We start from the raw sequence: 23,310 nt of genomic DNA on the forward strand, positions 1-23,310 counted from the left end.
AGTCCTGTTGCTTCAAATTCTACTATGTGAAACTATTTCTGATTCTTTTTTCCTCAGACCCGGCCCTGTCCCTACCAAATAATCATTGCTCTGTGCTCTTCACTGATTTACCTTATAATACTTCTTTTATCCTGTTTATTATACTTTTGTTACTCTTAATGAAAACTACTCTGTATTAAAATTGAATTATCTTAGGGCACCTGGGTGGCTCAGTGGGATAAAGCCTCTGCCCTCAGCTCGGGTCATGGTCCTGGGGTCCTGGAATGGAGCCCGGCGTCGGGCCCTCTGCTCAGCGGGGAGCCTGCTTCCCTTCCTTCCTCTCTGTCTGTCTCTCTGTCTACTTGTGATCTCTGTCAAATAGATGAATAAGGTCTTTAAAAAATTAAAATAAAATTGAATTATCTTATGTACATCTCCAGTATCTAGCATGGGTTTGGCTCCTGGGAGATACACATTTACTGTTTGTTGAAAGGTTAAATTGTGTAAGGAGTTTGTCTTGGATTGACAGACTAGTTTTTTTTTCCTATTTTGTGATTCTCTGTTGTTATGTTGTTTATCCCCCCCCATCAGAATCATCAGATTCAGGCACATCTGTGAGTGAAAATAGGTGTCACCTTGAAGGTGGGAGTGATCAAAAGGTAATCTTTGAAATGAACACATTCTTGTTTGATGTTTCTTGAAAGTTAGGTTATTTTTAATTATTTTTAGCTTCCTGGTGTTAAAAGTTCGTTTTTGTTTGTTTTTCCCCCTCTTGGATGCTTAGGACCCTGTGCAAGAGTTGCAGGAAGAGAAACCTTCATCTTCAGATTTGGTTTCTAGACCATCTACCTCATCTAGAAGGAGAACAATTAGTGAGACAGGTATATATGATTATTTAACACTTTAAAACAGCTTTTTACTCTTTATTCTCTAATAAAATTAATGCATTTAGACTTAATGAAATTGTGCTTTTTCTTTTTTTTTCTTTAGGTGAATTTCTGAGTTTCATTCTTTTTTTTTTTTAAGATTTAATTTATTTATTTGACAGAGATCACAAGGAGGCAGAGAGGCAGGCAGAGAGAGAGAGAGAGAGGAGGAAGCAGGCTCCCCACTGAGCAGAGAACCCAATGCGGGGCTCGATCCCAGGACCCTGAGATCATGACCTGAGCCGAAGGCAGCGGCTTAACCCACTGAGCCACTCAGGCGCCCCTCTGAGTTTCATTCTTAATTTTATGTGATTTATTTGGTTTAAAAATTGCTTTCTTAGCAACATTTTTCTGATTGACTATAGCAGGCACAGTTTCCGGGCTCCACTGGAATTCATAGTTAGCCAGCAGCCTCTTATTCAAGGTAATAGAGAACAAGTGTATAAACTCTTATTTTAGTCCTTAGTTACCTTACCAGTTAAAATATTTATTGTTTCTCATAAGTGACAAAACACACCACTGAGGTTTAAAATAAGCAAAATGAGTAACCTTTAGACCTGAAGATGAGATAAAATAGCTAAAATATTTTTACAGAGAAAAGGTAGTGGAGGAGGCTGTTGCCTGGTCAAAAGTCATACTGACTAAAACTGTATGATTCAGATGAAAGAAGAGTTCAGCAGATCAGTGAGATAGAATCAACAAACCTGGACTAGAGTGTACATGAGGGCAGAGGGCGGTAAGGACAGAGGATATTTTGTTAACTCCATGGGACTGAAACAAATGGTTAGTTATCTGGGGAAGAAAAAACAAGTTCTGTCTGTACCATATGCCAAAATGAATTCCAAATAAGTTTTAAAGAGAAATGAGATAATGTATTTGAAGGATATTCACCTTAAACTTGACAGTGCTATACCCTTATTACATAAAAAGTTCCCCTATGGGGCACCTGGGTGGCTCAGTCGGTTAAAGCCTCTGCCTTCCGCTTGGGTCATGATCCCAGGGTCCTGGGATCAAGCTCCGCCTTGGGCTCTCTCCTCAGTGGGAAGCCTGCTTCCTCCTCTCTCTCTGCCTGCCTCTCTGCCTACTTATGATCTCTATTTGTCAAATAAATAAAATCTTTTTTTAAAAAATCCCCTGTAAGGGCATCACCTGGGTGGCTCAGTTGGTTAAACGACTGCCTTCGGCTCAGGTTGTGATCCCAGAGTCCTGGGATCGAGTCCCACATCGGGCTCCTGGCTCCATGGGGAGTCTGCTTCTCCCTCTGACCTTCTCCCCTCTAATGCTCTCTCTCAATCAAATAAATAAATAAATCTTAAAAAAAAAAATCCCCTGTAATTGATTAAAATACTAAAATCCATATAGCCAAAAGGGAAAAAACCCAAGATTCTCATAGTAAATACAAATGACTGATAAATAGGAGGGAGGGGATGGATTTTAGTGATTTCGCTTTATACACAATAAAAAAATACAGAAGTGTCTTTCCTAGGCTATCAAATTAGCAGAGATGAATTTTTGACTCATTCTTGTTAGCTTGTGTATTGGTACTGATGTACTATTGGTGTATCTGTTGGTATAAGTTGGTGGTATTAGACCTTTATGGATTATAAAAAGGTTTGTAGTTCTTATTATTCCGGTAACTGTACTTCTAGAAATCTATTATAGAGATATAATAAGAAATTCAAAGATTTTATATGTAGAGACACTAATTATAGCATTTATAATTGAAGATATATGGTAGAAAATGTTATCACTCTAGTTCAGGCTATTGCCATATCTTCTTTGTCCATAGCAACAGCATTCTGATTTTTCTTGCTCTTGCTTTTATGTTCCATCATGTAGTACTGAAAGAGATGGAAAAAGGTAAATTGAATTGTAACTCTTCCCACTTGCCGCTTTTGTTACTTCAGATAAAACCCACACTTTTTGGGGTACCTGGGTGGCTCAGTTGGTTAAGCATCTGCCTTTAGCTCATGTCATGCTCCCAGGATCCTGAGATCTAATCCCACGTTGGGCTCCCTGCTTAGTGGGGAGTCTGCTTCTCCTTTTCCCTCTCCCCCTGGCTTGTATTCTCTTTCTCTCTCTCTCTCTCAAAGAAAGAAAGAAGAATCTTAAAACACCACACTTTTTCCCTCAGCCTAAAAGGCCATAATCTACCTTTAACCTGGGGCGCTTGGGTGGCTCAGTGGGTTAAAGCCTCTGCTTTCGGCTCAGGTCATGATCCCAGGGAACTGGAATTGAGCCCCGCATCGGGCTCTCTGCTCAGCAGGGAGCCTGCTTCCTCCTCTCTCTCTGTCTCCTTGTGATCTCTGTCTGTCAAATAAATAAATAAAATCTTTAAAAAAAAAAAATCTACCTTTAACCTGGTTTTTGGCCTTTCCCCCCCACTTTTATTGTTTCCACTGTACTAATTAATTGGTTCCTCAAGTCAAAAATTCTTCCTTCTTTAAGGGTGTTTGCAGACAGATTTTTTTTTCTGCCAGCAGTTCTTCCTGTCTCTGCTTATATGATCAGCTCCTCATTTTTCTGTTTTTGCTTAAAAGTGACCTTCTCAGAAAGGCTGTCTCTAACCAGCCAGAAAAGCTATTCTCTCTTCCTTTCCTTAGCTCCCTGCTTGTTTTCTCATAGTACTCATTATATATAGCTTATATATAATGAGCTTATTATAGCTTATAAATAATTATGTTTCAGTTGCCTTGATATTTGAAATTAAACTGGTGGCAGGGATGATGGCTGACTTCACTTTTGTATACCCATGGTCTAGCACTGTGCCAGACAGTAAGCAGGTGCTCAGATTTGTAGACTAAATTGTTGAATTACAATGAACAGTATAGGGGCATGTGGGTGGTTCAGATGGTTAAGCATCTGCCTTTGGCTCAGGTCATGATCTCCGGGTCCTAGGATCCAGCTCTGTGTCAGGCTTCTTGCACACTGGGGGTCTGCTTCTCCCTCTCCCTCTCCCTCCTGCTCATAAAATCTTTTTAAAAAAAACAATAAATTTTGTATGAACCTATGTCACAGACACCATCTTCTGCAGCCATTAAAAGTAATGTAAAAGAAGATTTCAGAGAAAACCACTCCCAAATTGTACATTTTAGTGTGGTTCAAATACATTTTTAAAAGGAAATTTTAAAAACTGGAAAATTATTACAGTAAAATTTTAATGGTAATCTCAGTGGTAGTACTACAGTTGATATACATTTAAAAATTTTCTATTTTTTAAGGATCTCTATAATGAGTAATACTTTAATAGTCACAAAAAAAGCCCCAAATGTTATTTATGGAGGTAAAAATTATGAATCAGCATGGTTTAGGCTTCAACCAAGATCACCTTTTGCAGGGCATACAAACATGACTAAGAACTTTTATTAAGAACTTGTGATCTAGGGGTGCCTGGGTGGCTTAGTGGGTTAAAGCCTCTGCCTTCAGCTCAGGTCAGAACCCCAGGATTCTGGGATTGAGCCTTGCATCGGGCTCTCTGCTCAGTGGGGAGCCTGCTTCCCTGCCTACTTGTGATCTCTGTCTGTCAAATAAATAAATAAAATCTTTAAGAAAAAAAAAAAAACTTTTGATCTATTTATGGAGATCAACACAGAATTACTTAAAATAGAGGATATAACCGTGGGGAATTGAGGAAAAAGAGGTCTTCTGGCTAGGAAGGTCAAGAGAAGGAAATGGAGTGAGCAGAGGTGTGCGAGTTGTACCCATTTCAGGCATATGGATTATAGTTTATTTAATCCTATAACCCTGTTTGGTACTTATGTACAAGGCTGCAGTGAACACCTTGCCACATACATCCTTGTGGTTATGCAGGTATTTCTCTTTCAATCTCTAGGATAGAGGTTGCCCACAAAATGTATTATTTTACATTTCTGCCAACAGTGTATAAAAATGTCCTCTCAAATCTTTTGAAACTCTCCCTCATTTTAACTTTCGTAATTCTTATGGGTGAAAAATGGTATCTTGTTTTAATTTGCATGTCCTTGGTCAGTAAGAGATAGGAGATTTTTTCATATGTTTATTAGTTCTTTGTATTCTGTAAATTGCCTTTTCATATCTTAGATTTTTTTTTTTTTAATATTCATTTGAGACAGAGAGCATGTGTGAGTAGGGGGTGCAGAAGGATAGGGAGAAGCAGGTTCCTGCTTAGCAGAGAGCCCTGTAGGGGATCCCCAGGATCATGACCTGAGCCAAAGTAGACACTTACCTGACTGAGCCACCCAGTCTTCCCTTGACTTTTTATTTTTTAAATCAGGTTTTGTTTTTCTTAATTGGTGGGAGAACTTGTATATAATGGATAGTAACTGTTTTATGTATGTTGCAGATATTTTCTCCCCAGTTTGACATTTGCTTTTTAAGTTTTATTTTGCTGTGTAAACCTTAATCAACATAGTCTAATCTTGGTAAACTTTTTCTTGAGAGCTTTGCAGTGTTATACTTCCTTACTCTGGTATTATAAAAAAATTCTCTTACAAGTATTTGGATGGTTTTATTCTTTGTGTTTGGCTCTTTAATTCACTTGGAAATTATTTTTATATTCAATATACTACATGGTAAGACTCATTTATGTTCCTGACAGATTTGGTAACATTCTAAGTCAGAGATAATTCATTATTTAAAATAAAAGAAACCATCACTGGTTTTGATTCCTATTAAAATACAGGGTACTGAGGAAATTGTGCAATGTTAAGTATACCTGGTAAGTAGGGGGTGCCAAGGTGGCTCAGTCAGTTGGGCATCTGACTCGTGGTTTCAGCTCAGGTCGTGGTCTTGGGGTCATGGGATTCAGCCCTGCTTCGGGCTCTGTGCTGAGGATGGAATCTGCTTAAGATTCTCGCCCTCTGCCCTTCCCATTCATGCTTGCTCAATCTCTCTCTAAAATAGGTGGATCATTAAAAAAAAAAAAAGACCATCTAAGTAAATTAAACATTTTTCGTTCTTTTCAGAAACAAATCTTAAATCCTACAGTATGCTTTTTAAAAAAATTTTTATTTTTTAAATTAACATATAATGTATTATTAGCCCCAGGTGTACAGGTCTGTGAATTGCCAGGTTTACACACTTCATAGCACTCCCCATAGCACATACCTTCCCCAGAGTCCATAACCCAACAACCCTCTCCCTACCCGCCCCCCAACCCCACCACAGCCCTCAATTTGTTTTGTGAGATTAAGAGTCTCTTATGGTTTGTCTCCCTCCTGATCCCATCTTGTTTCACTTATTCCTTTCCTACCCCCTAAATCCCCCACGTTGTCTCTCAACTTTCTCATATCAGGGAGATCATACGATAATTATCTTTCTCTGATTGACTTATTTTGCTAAGCGTAATACTACAGTATGCTTTTAACAAAAATTTAGATTGGTTCATGAAAGCTCTACATGTGTTAAATTAGTTGTGATATGGGCGCCTGGGTGGCTCAGTAGGTTAGGCCTGTGCCTTCAGCTCAGGTCATGACCTCAGGGTCCTGGATGGAGCCCCGCATCGGGCTCTCTGCTCAGCAGGGAGCCTGCTTCCCCCCACCCCTCGCCTGCCTCTCTGCCTACTTGTGATCTCTGTCTGTCAAATAAATAAAAAATCTTTGAAAAAAAATAAATCAGTTGTGACTTAATGGAGATGACATTCAGAAAGAAGCTTAAAAAAAATTTTTTTTAAAGTTTATTTACATATGTACATAAGTTATCTCTACACACAATGTGGGGCTCAAACTCATGACCTCGAGATCAAGAGTCACATGTTCCTCCTACTGAGCCAGCCACATACCCCACAAGCTTGAAAAGATTTTTTAAAATGTAGTGTTCTGGGGGTACCTGGCTGGCTTAGTAGAGCATGTGATTCTTGATCTTGGGTCCATGAGTTGAAGCCCCACATTTGGTGTAGTGCTTACTTAAAAAAAAAAATACAGCATTCTTTTTTTTTTTTAAGATTTTATTCATTTACTTGACAGACAAGAGATCTCAAGTAGGCACAGAGAGAGAAAGAGAAGCAGGCTTCCCGCTGAGCAGAGAGCCTGATGCTGGGCTTGATCCTAGGACCCTGGGATCATGACCTGAGCCGAAGGCAGAGGCTTTAACCCACTGAGCCACTCAGGTGCCCCCAAAATACAGCATTCTGTCATAGCTCTTAGTTGGACAGAACCAGTAAAACTGTTTGTCTTTGAAATAGTAGTAATTGACTCTATTTAATTTCATTGAAATAAAGTTTTGGTACAAGTAGGTACTTATGGCAGCTCATTTGCTAAATGAATCACAATATAGGGTTTTAATTAACTTCTTTGTCTTTATGTATCCAGAAGAACATTCAGATGAATTACCTGGAGAACGGCAGAGAAAGCGCCACAAGTCTGATAGTATTTCCCTTTCCTTTGATGAAAGCCTTGCTCTGTGTGTAATAAGGGAGATATGTTGTGAAAGAAGCAGTAGCAGTGAATCAACAGGGACGCCATCAAATCCGGTAATCTTTTCATTTTAAATAAAACAAGACTCTTGAGGCACCTAGGTGGCTCAGTCAGTTAAATGTCTGCTTTCTGCTAGGGTTGTGGTCCTGGGGTCTTAGGATTGAGGCCTGCTTGGGGTTCCCTGCTCTGAGGGGTGCCTGCTTCTCCCTCCCTCTGCCTGCTGCTCCCCCCTGCTTGTGCTGTCAAATGAATAAATAAAATCTTTAAAGAAAAAAAAAAAAGACTCTTGTTTTTAAAATCTAGTTTTAGCAGTCCTGATAAGTGTTTGGATAAAATGCACATATATGCTATGCAATTGCTGTCATACACAGTGCTCAATTTTTCTGTCCCATAAAACTACTAGGGCTGGGGCACCTGGGTGGCTCAGTGGGTTAAAGCCTCTGCCTTCAGCTCGGGTCGTGATCCCAGAGTCCTGGGATTGAGCCCCGAATTGGACTCTGCTTGGCGTGGAGCCTGCTTCACTTCCTCTCTCTCTGCCTGCCTCTCTGCCTACTTGTGATCTCTGTCAAATAAATTTAAAAAAAAAATCTTAAAAAAAAACTACTAGGGCTGCCTGGGTGGCTCGATTGGTTTAAGTGGCTGTCTTCAACTCCGGTCATGATCACTGGGTCCTTCGATCCCCTGCTCCCCGAGGAGCCTGCTTCTCACTCTGCTTGTGAATGCGTGCATGTGCACGCTCGCGCTCTTTCTCAAATAAATAAGTATTTAAAAATAAAACTACTGTATAGATCATCTCTACTCCTAACCCCAGGTTTGAGAGAAGGGTGGAAGATAGTTGTGGGGTGTGTTGGTAAAGGTTAGTACCGATATTGATGTTAATGTCATTCCAAATATTGGAGAATGTTTGTGAGCCACTGCACCAATAGTAAATTCAAATAAATTGTGGAGTATAGGGTAGTCTGAGGATTTGTTGTTTTACTTTTTAAAAAACAAGGGAACAAAAACAAATTTGATTCAGTTAGCTGTCTTAGAATTCTAAGGCAGGTTTGTTTTGAAGATTTAGAGTAACAGTATCTTTATTATTGTAACTACCAACAAATTTGTCACCATAGTCTAAGGTACACATTTGCCATACAAAGGCCTAGATATCAGGAAAGGTCTGTTTACTAAGGCTGTGGAATGTAGGTATGTTACTGCATGGATGGTGGGAGAGTGTTAGCACTTTCTGATTATTGATAACAAAATCCCAAAGCATTAGGAGTAAAATTCTTCAGAGATGTTATTGAAAGAAGTTTGGTTAAAAAATCTTTTTTTTTTTTTTTTTGCTAACAAGAATTCCTGACAAATGGAATATTATCTTTCTTGTCAGTAAACATTTGTCTTTACAATATGAAAAATGGAACTTTAATTTTTAATCTGGCAGTACCTCAGTGTCATTATTTTGGATATTCGTGATCCATTTTATAGTTCCTAGAAGGTGTAGGGGACTGAATCAGTTGTGATAGTAACCTTATTCTTACTTTTTCTGTATTGTTACTTTTTACACGTATTATATTACATTTTTCTCTTCCAAGCAATGATTTTAATGGATACAGGTGGACCCTCCAGAGTTGGGATTTACTAGAGCTGTTACTTCTGTAGGCCAGTAGGTGGCACAGAGAGCAAGTTCTTCAGTGAGTGGGTCTGCCAGTATTTGCTGTGCCAGGTTCTGTCTGGCACTGGGGTAGAGTGGTAGTCAAGGTAGACACGGTCCTTGCCCTCGTCGGGAGACACATCATCAACAATGAAACAGGTAACTGGGACATTTAATAAATGTTATGGAAAAAAAAATACAGGATCTTGAGGGCAAACATGCCAGTCTGAAAATTGAATCCAATTAAAGAAAACTTGACATGTACACAAACCCCATGTTTGGATAATTCTTTTCCTTAGAAATGATTTAAATAGGACTCCTGTGCCCTGTTAAACTTACAGTCTTTATTAAAGTTGTTTCAGAATTCTAGTTAAGTGATATTTAAAGTCCTTGTTTTTGCTTTTTACCTGGGGCACTGCCTTGTTACCAAAGAAACAGAGGGTATTTCTTTTTCTCTTAGTCCCATCCTATATTGTCTTCTAAAAATTTTATTAAAAACTAAGTTTTTAGTTTTTCAGGCTTAGTTTCTAGTTGTGAAAGCTTTTGGTAGGGCAGGGGTTTCCCCCTTAATTTTGGTTTATCCGATATGAAAATGTTAGCTTCCTCATTTGGTGGTGGTGTTTGTCAGTTTGTGAAGGGGGTTAAAGAAAAGTGCATTTGTTTTCCATCTTTCTTACGGTTTTAGTAAATTGATTAAGGCTATATTATAGGCTCTGTACTAGCCAGTTTATATATTTCAGTAGCCTCAAATTCCATTTACAGATGGGAAAGATAAACTTGAGGGTTTTAAATAACTTGTTTAAGATCCCATAACTGCCACAGTTGGAATTGGGGCAAAAATCAGGGACTTCTGACTTCAAAATTTAAGATCTTTCTGATGCTTTTTACATGTACAATACTTTAAAGGTTTCTGGGTCATTCTGTTTTGAACATTAGCCAAAATGTTAAAAAACAACTTTTAATTTACTTTCTTCATAGCACCCTAGAACAGGAGTTGGCAAATTTTCCTGTAAAGGGCCAGCTAGAAACTTTTGGGCTTTGTGGGCCAGTGGTCTTTGTTGCAGCTACTCAGTGTGCTGTCAGGCTTAGAGCAGTTGTAGATGACAGGAAATGGCTGGGCTCAGTAAAACTGGATTTATAGAAGTAGATGGGCTGTAGGCTGTACTTTTGCCAACCCGTACCTCAGAAGATACTTGCTGAGACTTCAGTCTGTCTTGTGATTTATCCCCATATTCTAAACTTAGTGCACTAAATTCTAGTTAATTGACATATTCAATTTGTTAGGTTACTTTATTAGAGGTTCTGTCCTAGCTTGGTGTATAATTTTAACCTGTTATAGAATCCTTGTTAAGAATTAGAAATGCAGGGGCGCTTGGGTGGCTCAGTGGGTTAAAGCCTCTGCCTTCGGCTGGGGTCATGATCCCAGGGACCTGGGATCGAGCCCCACATTGGGCTCTCCTCTCAGTAAGGAGCCTGCTTCCCCTCCTTCTCTCTCTGCCTGCCTCTCTGCCTGCTTGTGATCTCTGTCTGTCAAATAAATAAATAAAATCTTAAAAAAAAAAAAAAGAATTAGAAATGCAGCTTGTCATTTTTACTTTTACTACTGCTTTCCTAACTTCACTATAAAAAAGTCTTTTAACCTCAGTGTTTATAAAATATTTCATTTTTATAGATAATAGAAATATTAAAGATCATTTAATTCAAACTCCTCTCAGAGACGAAGTAGCTGTGGTCTTTATAGGTTAAATATGTGCAAGGTTAAATAGCTCCTTAGTGGGAAATCTAGAAGAATGTTTGTATCTTGATTCTTAGACTTTTCCGCTTTATATTCCTCTTTTTTCTAGTTCTAGCTTTGAGCTTTGTGTATGTTCCTCTTGTCAGTGACCACAAATATTACGGGGTTGATGGTCTTACTAGGGTTCTTAAACTATGATATGAGGAACCACAGGAGCTGATGCAGAATTTTAAAAATCTAAAATAATTATGTCTGAAAGCTCTTCCGAAGAGATTATTCTCAAAGTTCATTACAAAATAAATCTCATGGGGTACCTGGGTGGCTCAGTCAGTCAAGCGTCTGCCTTCAGGTTAGGCTCCCTGCTCAGTGAGGAGTCTGCTTCTCCCTGTGCCTTGCCCTTCCCCCTGTTCTTCTCTCACTCAAATCATTAAAATCATTAAAAAATCATTAAATCATTAAAAAAATCATTAAAATCATTAAAAAATCTCAAATCATTAAAAAAAAATAAATCCCATAATTACTATGTGGATTGTAGCTACTAGCATTCTACCAATCTGAAGATAAAGAGATTAAGATGTGTTTTTAACTCTTAAAGTGTGTATAACTCTGATATCTAAGACTCATGCAAGCAAAATTATGCATAATTTATGTTTAAAATTATAATTATGTATATAAATATATTTAATATGTAAGTAGTAAAGATAATTAAAAGGAGAAGTGCTCTTTTAATTGTGGTATTGACAAGCTTTAGCAAAAAAGGATGAGTGGGACTTAAAAACTATTAAGTTACTCCAGTGAGAGAGGTAAAGTGTGCAAGTTGAAGTGCCAAGTTTGGTTGAGGGAAAAAAAAAATGAAGATCTGGCTGATTGCTCATATTTGGGGGATTTGCAGGGGAGGGAGTGTCTAGTTGGAGAGAAGATGAAAATGTTAATATGGTCGTGTGTGAACCTTGACTGTCCAAGGGATTTAGCCTTTTGAACGGAGATTTTGAATGGGGAAGAAAATACTGATGTAATAGTAACCCAGAATCTTTTTTTTTTTTAAGATTTTATTTATTTATCAGAGAGAGGGGGGGGGAGAGAGCGAGCACAGGCAGACAGAATGGCAGGCAGAGGCAGAGGGAGAAGCAGGCTCCCTGCTGAGCAAGGAGCCCGATGTGGGACTCGATCCCAGGACGCCAGGATCATGACCTGAGCCAAAGGCAGCTGCTTAACCAACTGAGCCACCCAGGCGTCCCATAACCCAGAATCTTAATCTAGTGTCATTGTGCAGGGGGATCTAAGGAGGAAATGGGACTGCAGGGATGAGCTAGGAAGCTAAGAGGCCAAGAGATAATGTACTTTAAGTAACTTTTTTTCTCCCCCCCCCCGATTTTAGGATCTTGATGCTGGTGTAAGTGAACAATCAGGTGATTGGCTGGATCAGGATTCGGTTTCAGATCAATTCAGTGTAGAATTTGAAGTTGAGTCTCTCGATTCAGAAGATTATGGTCTTAGTGAAGAAGGACAAGAACTCTCAGATGACGATGATGAGGTAGTTTTATTTCTCTAATTATGTCTAAAGTCCTTCAATATTTTCTGTATTCATTGATAGTTGAAATAATAATGTACTCTGATTTCACTTAACCTTTGACTTTTGATTTGTTCAAACTAGAGTATTTTGTGGACTTGAAGCTTTTGTAGTTCCATGTTGTCTGATTTATATTCTTGTAACTATAAATGGCATAAAGTCAATGAACATTCTTGTAATAGTCTTATTTTAAGAAAAATTCCCCTCTTTGGGGCACCTAGCTGGCTCAGTAGGTGGAGCATGTTCTTGATCATGGGGTCATGAGTTCCCATATTGTGGAGTGAAGTTTACTTAAAAAAATAAATTTAAAAAATTTATAGAAATATTAATTTACTTTTTATAAGAGTGTGCACACGGTTAAAGTCACTGGAGGTGATTACCTTCAACATTGCTAGCTATTTCACAGTTACATAATATCTCCATATTTATAAAATAAAAATGCTTATATTGAATTTTTTGCCTTACTCATTTTAAACATCCTGTCTGTTGCCTTTTAACCATAGTGAGTCAGGATTTCATGGTTCTCCACTTTTCCACCCTTACACGATTATTCCATTTGACCTCTGTCTCAGAATTTCTCATATATAGTAATATGTGCTTTTCATTCCTGGTTAAGGAAAAAAGATGATGAGTTAGTGCTAATGGGTTTGTTTTATTAGGTATATCGAGTAACTGTGTATCAGGCAGAGGAGAGTGATACAGATTCATTTGAAGAAGATCCTGAAATTTCCTTAGCTGTAAGTATACATCTGCCTTTTTAAGGAATTAAGAAAACATAGAGGTTAAGGTTAGAAAAATATGCCTAGTCTGCTTCCTGACATGAGGTGATTTCTATAAAATTAAAATGTTTTCAGAAAGTTGTAAAGCGTTTTGTTCTTTAATTTGTTGTGTCGGAATCTGTTACTGAATTTTTTTTTTCTTAAGATTTTATTTATTTACGGGGCACCTGGGTGGCTCAGAGGGTTAAAGCGTCTGCCTTCGGCTCAGGTCATGATCACAGGATCCTGGGATTGAGCCCTGCATTGGGTTCTCTGCTTAGCAGCAAGCCTGCTTCCTCTTCTCTCTCTGCCTGCCTCTCTGCCTACTTGTGATCTCTGCCTGTCAAATAAATAAATAAAATCTTAAAAAAAAAAAAAAGATTTTATTTATTTGCAGAGAGGGAGCACAAGCAGGGGTAGCTGCAGGCAGAGGGAGAGGGAGAAGACTGCTCCCTGCTGAGCAGGCAGCCTAATATGGGGCTCAATCCCAGGACCCTGAGATTATGACCTGAGCTGAAGGCAGATGCTTAACCATCTGAGCCGACCAGGCACCCATTACTGAATTTTTATGGTTTGTGTTGGGGGGCAGGGGGCAGGCATTTGAACTTTGGAAAAAAATTTTTTTAAAGATTTGTTTATTTGACAGCAGAAGCAGGGGCAGGGGCAGTTGGAGAGAGTGGCAAAAGCAGGCTCCACACTAAGCAGAAAGCCCAATGTGGGGCTCAAATCCCAGGACTCTGGGATCATGACCTGAGCTGAAGGCAGATGCTTAACCCACTGAGCCACCCAGGTGCCCCTGAACTTCGAAATTTTTTAATCTAAAATTTCAAGTATGTATGGCCTAGAGAGTAGGATTATGTATCTCTAGTGTATTTATCACCCAGCTTTAACAGTTATCAACATTTTGCCAATCTTGTTGATTTGTACTAGGTAATGTGGTAGGTAGGATTTGCTATTTAAGAGTTTAGGACGGGTGCCCGGAGGGCTCAGTCAGCTGAGTGTCCTGACTCTTGATTTTGGCTCAGGTCCATGATCTCAGGGTTATGAGATTGAGCCCTGCACCCTGCGAAGGGCTCAGGGCAGAGTCTGCTTGTCCCTGTCCCTCTGCTCTCCCCCCCGCCCCGCTCACACATGCATGTGTGCTCTCTCTTTCGCATAAATAAATAAAAATCTTAAAAAAACAAAAAACCCAGGACCAAGGGGCGCCTGGGTGGCTCAGTCAGTTGTGTCCAACTCTTGATGTTGGCTCAGGTCATGATCTCAGGGTTGTTGACGTGGATCCTTGCATTGACCGTGTGCCTACCATGAGCCTGCTTAAGTTTCTCTCTCTCCTTCTCTAAAAACAAAAGTAATAATAAAAGAATTCAGGACTTATATGCTTCTTGGGGTTCCTAAGGTAAGTTGTGTTTTTTTAATTCAATATTAATGCTTTAATTTTTGTTCTTAATATTGCCTTTAATTACATTTGAATGGGAAATCTCTCTCTCTCTCTTTTTTTTTTTTTTTGGCTGAGTTGAAAAGTTATTATCCAAATGCAAAAAAGATCAAATTGTAAGATTTTTGAAAAAAAATTTTTGCTGTACTAGAAAATAATTCAAGTTACTGGTTGATTCATTTGATGTCAAACACAGATTCTAAAATTTATTAGACTCTTTGAAGCATTCTCTCTCCCATATCACAAAACTTTTGTCTTTGGTGTTATCAGTTAGGTAGCAACCTAGTTTGAAAACTTGAAAGAACTAATGTGGGAGAATGAAGTCATCTCCATCCTTGCTGCTAATTTGTGAGGCAGTTTAGAAATGGTTAATCATGGCAAGTTTTACATGGAAGTTCTCCTTAGGCAAGAGCCATGTTGTAGTTAAGAGAAGGGATAGGGATATGTTTGTTAAAGAGTCTGGGGATGGTAAGGGAGTTTATTATCCACATTGTATGATGGTAGAAAGGTTTGGGAAGTAAGCCGAGGTATGGGAGAAGCAGTTAGCACTTACAGAGATGAGTACACAGGAAGTGTAGATAAATAAGGGGCATACATTTTGGGTAATGACAAGGATGACAGATTTTAGCTGGCAGTGATTGCTAAAAGAAGTTTTGTGTTTCCTTTGTGGATGAATTTAGGGAACACTCAGTTGAGCCCAGGTTTTAGGGCACTTCTGAGGCAGTCTTTTTCACTGGCACATTGGGCAGTAGCTTCATCTAGATTGATTGGGTAGACGTTGGCCACAGTATCCAGGGTTGAGCCTTTAATTAAGGGAGTGAAGTGAGTACAGGCCTCATTTCAGAATAAAAGACTATATCACACTTTCAGTAAAATGAACCAACTGTATCTGTGTCCTTAAACAGAAAACTTTATTGGGATGTGGCTAAGATCATGGTGAATACGTTTTTTGTTTTAGGATTCTTTGGCATGGTTTGGCTAAAAAATTATGTACTTTATAATCTCATGCTTGAGGAAAAATTGCTACATGTCAAATGTTTTATGTAAAACATGAAGTGCTAAAAATTGAACTCTGTGCTAGATTGTACCTTAGACATATTGCAGTTGCTAGTATTGGCTGTGACTAGTTGTTAAAGGGTTACAGAAACTGTCTTTTTTCATTGAAGGACTATTGGAAGTGTACTTCGTGCAGCGAAATGAATCCTCCTCTTCCACCTCATTGCAACAGATGTTGGGCCCTTCGTGAGAACTGGCTTCCTGAAGATAAAGGGAAAATGCCTGAGAAAGCCAAACTAGAAAACTCAACGCAAGTAGAAGAGGGCTTTGATGTCCCTGATTGTAAAAAATCTTCAGTGAGTGATTCCAGAGAACCGTGTGCTGAGGAAAATGATGATAAAATCACACAAGCCTCCCAATCCCAAGAAAGTGAGGACTTTTCTCAGCCATCAACTTCTAATAGCATCATTTATAGCAGCCAAGAAGATGTCAAAGAGTTTGAGAGGGAAGAAACACAAGACAAAGAAGAAATTGTGGAGTCTAGTTTTCCCCTTAATGCCATTGAACCTTGTGTGATTTGCCAAGGTCGACCTAAAAACGGTTGCATTGTTCATGGCAAAACAGGACATCTTATGGCATGCTTTACATGTGCAAAGAAGCTAAAGAAAAGGAATAAGCCCTGTCCAGTATGTAGACAACCAATTCAAATGATTGTGCTAACTTATTTCCCTTAATGGACATGTCTATAAAAGTAGAGCCTTCTATTTCTAACTATATAACCCTAAAAATTTAGACAACATAAAATTATTTTTTTACACATAACCAATGGAAGAAATTATCTGTACATGTAGATTTCTTCTCCGTAGTGTAATTTACCTACTTTGGGAGGGACAGTAGTAAGTACTTCTTTTAGAAAAATTTCACTTTTGTTTATATTTGGGTTTTAATGTAATTAAAATTGGACATATAGCTCATCCTTAACCCTTACTCTTCATATCTTAAATGATTTCCACTCCCTTAAAATTTAGAGAAGTACCTGATTTTAAAAAATACGACATTTGAATATAAGTTATGTACATTCAGGTTATGGTATGCAGTGATTATGCTACTTACAAAACATTCAAATCTGCAGAGAGTTTCATTCTCTATGCTTTGCATTAAATTGTCTAAATTTTTAGGTTTAGTATACATATTTATTGATTTACAAATAAAAATATTAAATGATTAAGAATTGTTTCAAGAATGTGATTTTTGGGGACACCTGGGTGGCTCAGTGGGTTAAGCTGCTGCCTTCGGCTTGGGTCATGATCCCAGAGTTCTGGGATTGAGTCCCACATCAGGCTCCTTGCTCAGCAGAGAGCCTGCTTCTCTCTCTGCCTCTGCCTCTCTGCCTGCTTGTGTGCTCACTCACTCTCTCTGACAAATAAATAAATAAAATCTTTTTTTTTTTTTTTAATAAATAAAATCTTAAAAAAAAAAAAATCAGGCAAGTAAAAATTGCCTGGAAAAAAAAATGTGATTTTTGGATCTTACAAACTTTTTTTGTAGTAAGGAGTTTTGTTAAAATAGAAATTATACTTGAATATCATCTGCTTGGGTAATTAAAGGTAAGTCTGAATGTGTTTCTGTTTTTGGAATGTCTAAGACTGCCCAGTGTAGCAGTACACATACTAACGGACAGTTTGATGCAGTTGGGAGCCTCCAAGGCATTGAATAAGACTCAACTTGAGCGAATGATGTTTAAAAAGTTTAATACAGCTATGAAATGCTGTTTTCTCCCTCTCATTCACTTGTGTTTTCACATGGTAGGTTGGCATAAGTGGTTTTTCAACAAGTGATGGTGAATGTTTTGGAAGGAATGTAGGCAGGGAGGAAAGCTAGGAATAACCACGCTGCTACCTGTCAGCATGAAAGGCCCTGTTGTAATTTTCTGTAATTTCTCTGTATCATCTCTGAAGCTAAATTCCATGAGGCCATGAACTTCTTGATTGTGACACTGATATATAGGTGATCAATAAGAATTTCTTGAGTGAATCTCAAAGCATTGGGACATGTCTTAAAGCTGACTTCAAAGCAGGAGTCTGTGGGCTCCAAAGTCAGACCAGGGTTAGCTATTTGCATCATTTTGTTCACCTTCCATTTTTAATGAAGGTTTTTAAGATACTGATTAGTGTGTAGTGTGTAGACATCTGTTGGTTTAGGGTGGTAACTGCAAGTTGTCATGGCATCGTGGAAAGATCGTGGTTGCACTTGCTTGCTGTTTGGATTTTGTACCGGGGTTTGAGTTCATCTTTACAGAAAAGCGTTTCTTTATCTTAAGTCTGTGGCCATATTGCCTATCATACAGAGCCAGCTTTCACTTATATATGGTAGGGAGTTTTGGATATTTACAAGTACTGCTTTAAAAAGATATTAAAGCAGTAGCACATAAGGTGTTCAGAGTGTTCAGTTATAAAATGGACTGTTAATAGGAACTAATAAAAAGCAACAGAACATAGAACAAGAGTAGTTTCAAGTGTAAGCAGATGGGGGACTCACATGTTCAGTAATTTATTATAGGTAATACATTTGAAATGATGTATTAAAATTGTTAAAATAATATTTTGGATAAGAAGACCATAATTGGTTATTTTTAGGAGAGAGATGATCCTAAAACAAATTTTTATTCTCTTTTAAAGCTCTTCTTTAGGGGTGCCTGGGTGGCTCAGTGGGTTAAAGCCGCTGCCTTCGGCTCAGGTCATGATCCCAGGGTCCTGGGATCGAGCCCCACATCGGGCTCTCTGCTCGGCAGGGAGCCTGCTTCCTCCTCTCTCTCTGCCTGCCTCTCTGCCTACTTGTGACCTCTGCCTGTCAAATAAATAAATAAAATCTTTAAAAAAAAAAAGCTCTTCTTTAAAGATGCATGTTTTTAAAAATTATGGACATTGGAGCACCTAGTGGCTCAGTTGGTTGGTTAAGCAGCTGTCTTTGGTTCAGGTCATGATCTGAGCCTCTGCCATCAAACCCCATATAGGGTTCCCTGCTTGGTGGGGAGTCTGCTTCTCCCTTGTCTCTGCTCCCTCCCCCGACTTGCTCATGCTCTCTCAATTTTTAAAAAAAATTTTAAAAAGACATTTTCCTCTCATCCTGTTTCAGTCCAACAGATCTACCTTGAAAATATAATTTAGATATCCTACTAACAAAGTCAACTTACTATGGTAACATCTTTCACATTCCAAATTGCAAATTTGTCTTTTTCCTCCATTTTTGTTACTGTCATGTTAGATGAATTCTGTTTAAACATTTCTGTTAAGTTTTAGCACTTTTATGTGTTAATTTTCATACACCTTTCCAGGTTACACCCTGTATTAGGCCTTCTTCTAAGATCCAAGTAAAACCTACCTGAATTGACCTTACTGCCTTTGGTCTCTCCCATTTTTGGTTCATTTATAGGTAGTTTACAGATAGCTTCATGTTGGTCCCCTGATTTAAATACAGAAAAAAACTTAAGTAATTCTATTTCTTGTTTAATATTATCGCAAATGTTCTGGGGTTCATTTTAGACTTGTAGACTTCTCTATGAAACAGCTACTTTTGTTTCACCACTGTACTCTTAAACCCTTTTACTGCAGCAAAGTTCATTTGCATTCTCTCTCATGAGTCATTTTCATCTTAATGGAGTGGGAAGGGCCAAATTCAAAGAGCAGATCTGGTACTTGCTTTGAGACCTTAGAATTAGAAACAAATCTATAGAGCCTACAATAGGGTCTGGCAGATAGTAAAGACTTAACAAATAGTAGCTTTCAATTACTTTCCTTGTATCCATTTATAACCATTACCACTCCAAAACCCAGCTGGATTAGCCTTGAATTAATCCTATTTTTTCCCCTTCTAGATTGTCTCAACTCTTAGGTACTTTGTTCACACTTAAATGTACTGATACGTTGCTTTGTATCTTAACTCCAAAAGCAGGTTGTAACATCTGTTTGTAACTCCCCCCTCCCCCAACACCCCTTCTCCCCCTACTACAATGCATTGTGTGCACAGGAGGCGTTCAGTAAAGCATGATTGTCAAGGAAAACAGTTGGGTAGTTTTCTCAAATTTATAAGAGGAAAAGACAGTTTTTAAAAATACCCAGAAAAAAGTTTGCAGTGTTGCGATAATTGCAGTAAATTAAAGGCAAAAAAAGAGAAACAGTCTAACAAAACGGTGGTTTTCCAAAGTTGATACGGTATCAGAATTTAACAGAATTGGTAAGGCTTTGCTTAAAACATCCCTCTGTATTTTTTCCACCTTTTCTCATGTTTATTTTGTTCTTTTTTAAGAGGCAAGTGAGAAGACCAAATCTCTTTAATTAAACACTTTTCTGACTACAAGGTGGAAGCACTACTCTGGGAGTTCTCTGCAGGCATCCTTTGATGGGAGGTAGACCCCTAAGGGGATAGAACACTCAGGACAACTTGCTGGGCTAGAGAGCAAAGACGTGGTGGAGTTCTGCTCTTGCTTGTTAAAATACAAACTTCCCACCTTGGTCCTTGAAATCCTTTGGTATTCATCCTTCAGAACTTCATGTCCGTAGTAAATAAGGGAAAATAATTTTTAAATTAACTTTGACTTAAGTAAGTGCTATTTCAGCATAAGCTCTGGAAATGTTTAATGAATGTGTTAAGAAGATGTAGCAATTACCTGTGTAAACTGGTGTCCCAAACTTTGAGACTGCAGTCATTAATAATATCATTTGCTTTTCTTTCATTATAAAAGAACCAGAAAAACAAAAATTGTAAATAATAGAAAATTTCAAAAATGAAGTTGGAAAAACAAAAGCACATAATTCTGCCATCCAGAAACTGGATTAATCATTTGTTATACTTCTTTGCCCTATTCTAATGTTTTAAAATTAAGTCCATTTAAAAATTGCATCTTGCTTTCTGTGGGACTGGGGAGTAATGGACCCTCTAAAGAACTGTAAATATTGAAGTCTAGCTAAAATGTTCCAGGGAACTTCTGCCAAAGGGGTTTCTATATATAATGAATTCTCTTGAAAAGAGAAACCTTTTTTTTTCCCCATTTAATAAGTTGAGGTATTCATCATTTTTTAGAAATTGGTACCTCTAAATTAGCCATTTTGTACTCAGCCATGTCTCATTTAAACCGTTATACACGTTTCAGAGGGCAAACTTGTCTGTCCTTGGCCAGAAATTTGACATCAGAGGTTACAGGGATGAGGGTTGGGGGCTGTTAATTTTCCAATTTCAAGTCTTTTTTTTTTTTTTTTAAACATTTTATTTATTTATTTGACAGACAGAGATCACAAGCAGGCAGAGAGGCAGGTAGAGAGAGAGGAGGAAGCAGGCTCCCTGCCGAGCAGAGAGCCCGATGCGGGGCTCGATCCCAGGACCCTGAGATCATGACCCGAGCCGAAGGCAGCGGCTTTAACCCACTGAGCCACCCAGGCGCCCCAATTTCAAGTCTTTTTTAAATTATACCCTGTGTTTCAAAAGCACTTTGAAATCAACAAAATTTATTACTTGGGACAAAGACTTCTCCCTATATCAGCATTTCCCAAAATATGTTTGGCAATCAAGGAATGTAAGTTCAGAGGGATGGTACTAGGCTAAACTATTTAAGGAAATGGTTCTTTTGCTTAAGTATGTTTGGAAAATCCATTTCTTTTCTGCATGATTTCTTGGTGACTTTAATACATTAATGAGCATTCTGAAGTTTGCAATTTTTTTTTTAAATCAGAAGGCACATTTTTCATCCATCATTTGCCCCATGGTACAAAATTTAGATTTAGAATATAACATATATAACAGGATGAGTGTTTTTATCATTAACTGTCCTTGAGTGACTGGATTTTGAAGAGTTGTTGCATTATTACTGCCTAATAAAAAGATCATAAATTTGGTCTTGTTCAGGCTTTATTTGGTGGTCATCAGTTCTGTCTAGTATGTGGACTTCATTACATTTGCATATTTGTTTTTAAGGTAATGGTAATGGAAGGAAACCATATTCATTGCTTACGTGAATATTCTTTATTAAGAATCAGGAGGGTCACCTGGGCAGCTCAGCTGGTTAATCATCTGCCTTCAGCTCAGGTCATGATCTGGGGGTCCTGGGATTGAGCCCTGCATCAGGCTCCCTGCTGAGCAGAGAGCCTGCTTCCCTCTCCATTTACTCCCCACCTCCACCCTGCTCATGTGCTTGCTCTCTCTCAAATAAATAAATAAATAACATCTTTTAAAAAAAGTAATATTCTGAATTTACTAACTTCAGAGGTAGTGATGGTCCCTTCCCAATAAACTTTTAGACAATTTGTGCAAGTTCTTATAGTACAGAAAAAAGTGACTGAGAAAACTTATAAATCAGCTGTGAAACATTCTATAAAAGGCTGTGGAGTAGTTCATATGCTAAGGCAGGATAAGATGTTTTGTGGTGAGCAGATACTCTGCTCATTAGTGATAGAAGGTAAAGTCTCTAATGAAGTTAAACTCTTCCCCTAACCTTCTGTTTTAGGTATTGTGATGTGGTTTGTTTTTGTTGTTGTTGATTTTGGGGGGGGGGGGTTCTTCAGTAATCATTTTCTCCTGCCTCCCCACATCTGAAGTCATAAGGGATCTGTCATAAAATAGACAACTGTATTGTCACTGTAGAATAAAAAGCAAACTTCTTAATAAGTAGTTTACCCTGTTGCAATGAGATAGTATCCTGTGCTCATTTTTTCTGGATGCCCTAGGAAAAGGTATTTCCAATCCAGTATCAGATATTTTTACTTTCTAAAGCTGGAGATAACTTCTTTTAACAGTTTTAAAAACATTACAAATGCAAATTCACTTCTGGAACAAAACACAACATTCATTTCTTAGACTTTCAAAAATGCTAAGAGGCTTTTAAAAATATTTCTGCTCTGGACGTGATAATTGAGCACCAAAATCAAAATGATACCTGTGGGGACTTAACATTTCTCCAAAATACTCCCTAGATATATGATAGTATCTCCTGTTAGTTCAGTAGATTCCTTAGCTATTATTATTATTTTGACAGAGATCACAAGTAGGCAGAGAGGCAGGCAGAGAGAGAGGAGGAAGCAGGCTCCCTGCTGAGCAGAGCCCGGCGCGGGACTCGATCCCAGGACCCTGAGATCATGACCTGAGCCGAAGGCAGCGGCTTAACCCACTGAGCCACCCAGGCACCCTCCTTAGCTATTATTAAATGCTCATTTCAGCTAGCCAGTGTTTCAGTTTTTAGGTCAATTCTGTTTGTATCTGAAGCAAAAAGACCTGGTCTTTAATGCCTTCAAAATATTTATGCCACCTAGTGTTAATTACCCTTTCTCTTCCTGGGCAAGTACCAGAAAGGACATCAGAATATGGCATCTTAAATGACAGCTATTGATAGTCACAGAATCCATCAAACAGGGGCCTTCATTTAACAGGTAAGAAAACTGAATGCGGGGTGGGTTTGAACTCAGGGTCCTTGCCTTCTAATTAAAATTTTATTCTCATTCCATCTACTATTTTATAAACATTTACCATGTTGTTTCCTCCATAAAAGGAATTGCAGCTGAACTTAGAATCTGAGGATCATAATAACCTCCAGTCTAAGAGGGTAAGAGGATAGTAGGTAAGATATCATGTGGGGAGATTAGGGGCTCTGGTCTGAGTGTAGTTGGAATTGCATGGTGGTTTCTCCCCTTGGACACTTGGTTAGTGGAGGTCCAATCATACCAGACCCTCACCACAAAGTTTACTTCTGAGCACTTTGCTGCAAAATAGGTGCCCTGAACATGCTCTGTATTAAGTTCAGGTTTGGTTTAGATTTGGTTTGGAGTTTGTTTTACTTGTGTCTAAATGATTTTGATAGAACTTCTGATTTTAAAAACATTATTTCCTTAAGGAATTTACAT

At 38.4% G+C, this 23,310-nt stretch overlaps 1 protein-coding gene across 4 annotated transcripts in view; it reads left to right on the forward strand.

Annotated features, from left to right (window-relative positions):
- Positions 1-16,652, forward strand: part of MDM2 (MDM2 proto-oncogene) — a 29,211-nt gene extending 12,559 nt beyond the window's left edge. For all 4 annotated transcript variants that reach the window (XM_004752456.3, XM_004752457.3, XM_045072880.1 and 1 more), the window contains 6 exons: positions 571-638; positions 764-860; positions 7,193-7,353; positions 12,044-12,199; positions 12,895-12,972; positions 15,595-16,652. In XM_004752456.3, coding sequence (XP_004752513.1) covers positions 571-638; positions 764-860; positions 7,193-7,353; positions 12,044-12,199; positions 12,895-12,972; positions 15,595-16,158 — 1,124 coding nt within the window. In that variant the 3' untranslated portion in view covers positions 16,159-16,652. The remainder of the gene's footprint in view (positions 1-570; positions 639-763; positions 861-7,192; positions 7,354-12,043; positions 12,200-12,894; positions 12,973-15,594) is intronic.
- Positions 16,653-23,310: the final 6,658 nt, after the last annotated feature.

The sequence above is a fragment of the Mustela putorius genome, unplaced genomic scaffold (genome assembly GCF_011764305.1).
Source record: "Mustela putorius furo isolate JIRA1106 unplaced genomic scaffold, ASM1176430v1.1 tig00537227_pilon_pilon_pilon, whole genome shotgun sequence".
Taxonomy (NCBI): domain Eukaryota; kingdom Metazoa; phylum Chordata; class Mammalia; order Carnivora; family Mustelidae; genus Mustela; species Mustela putorius.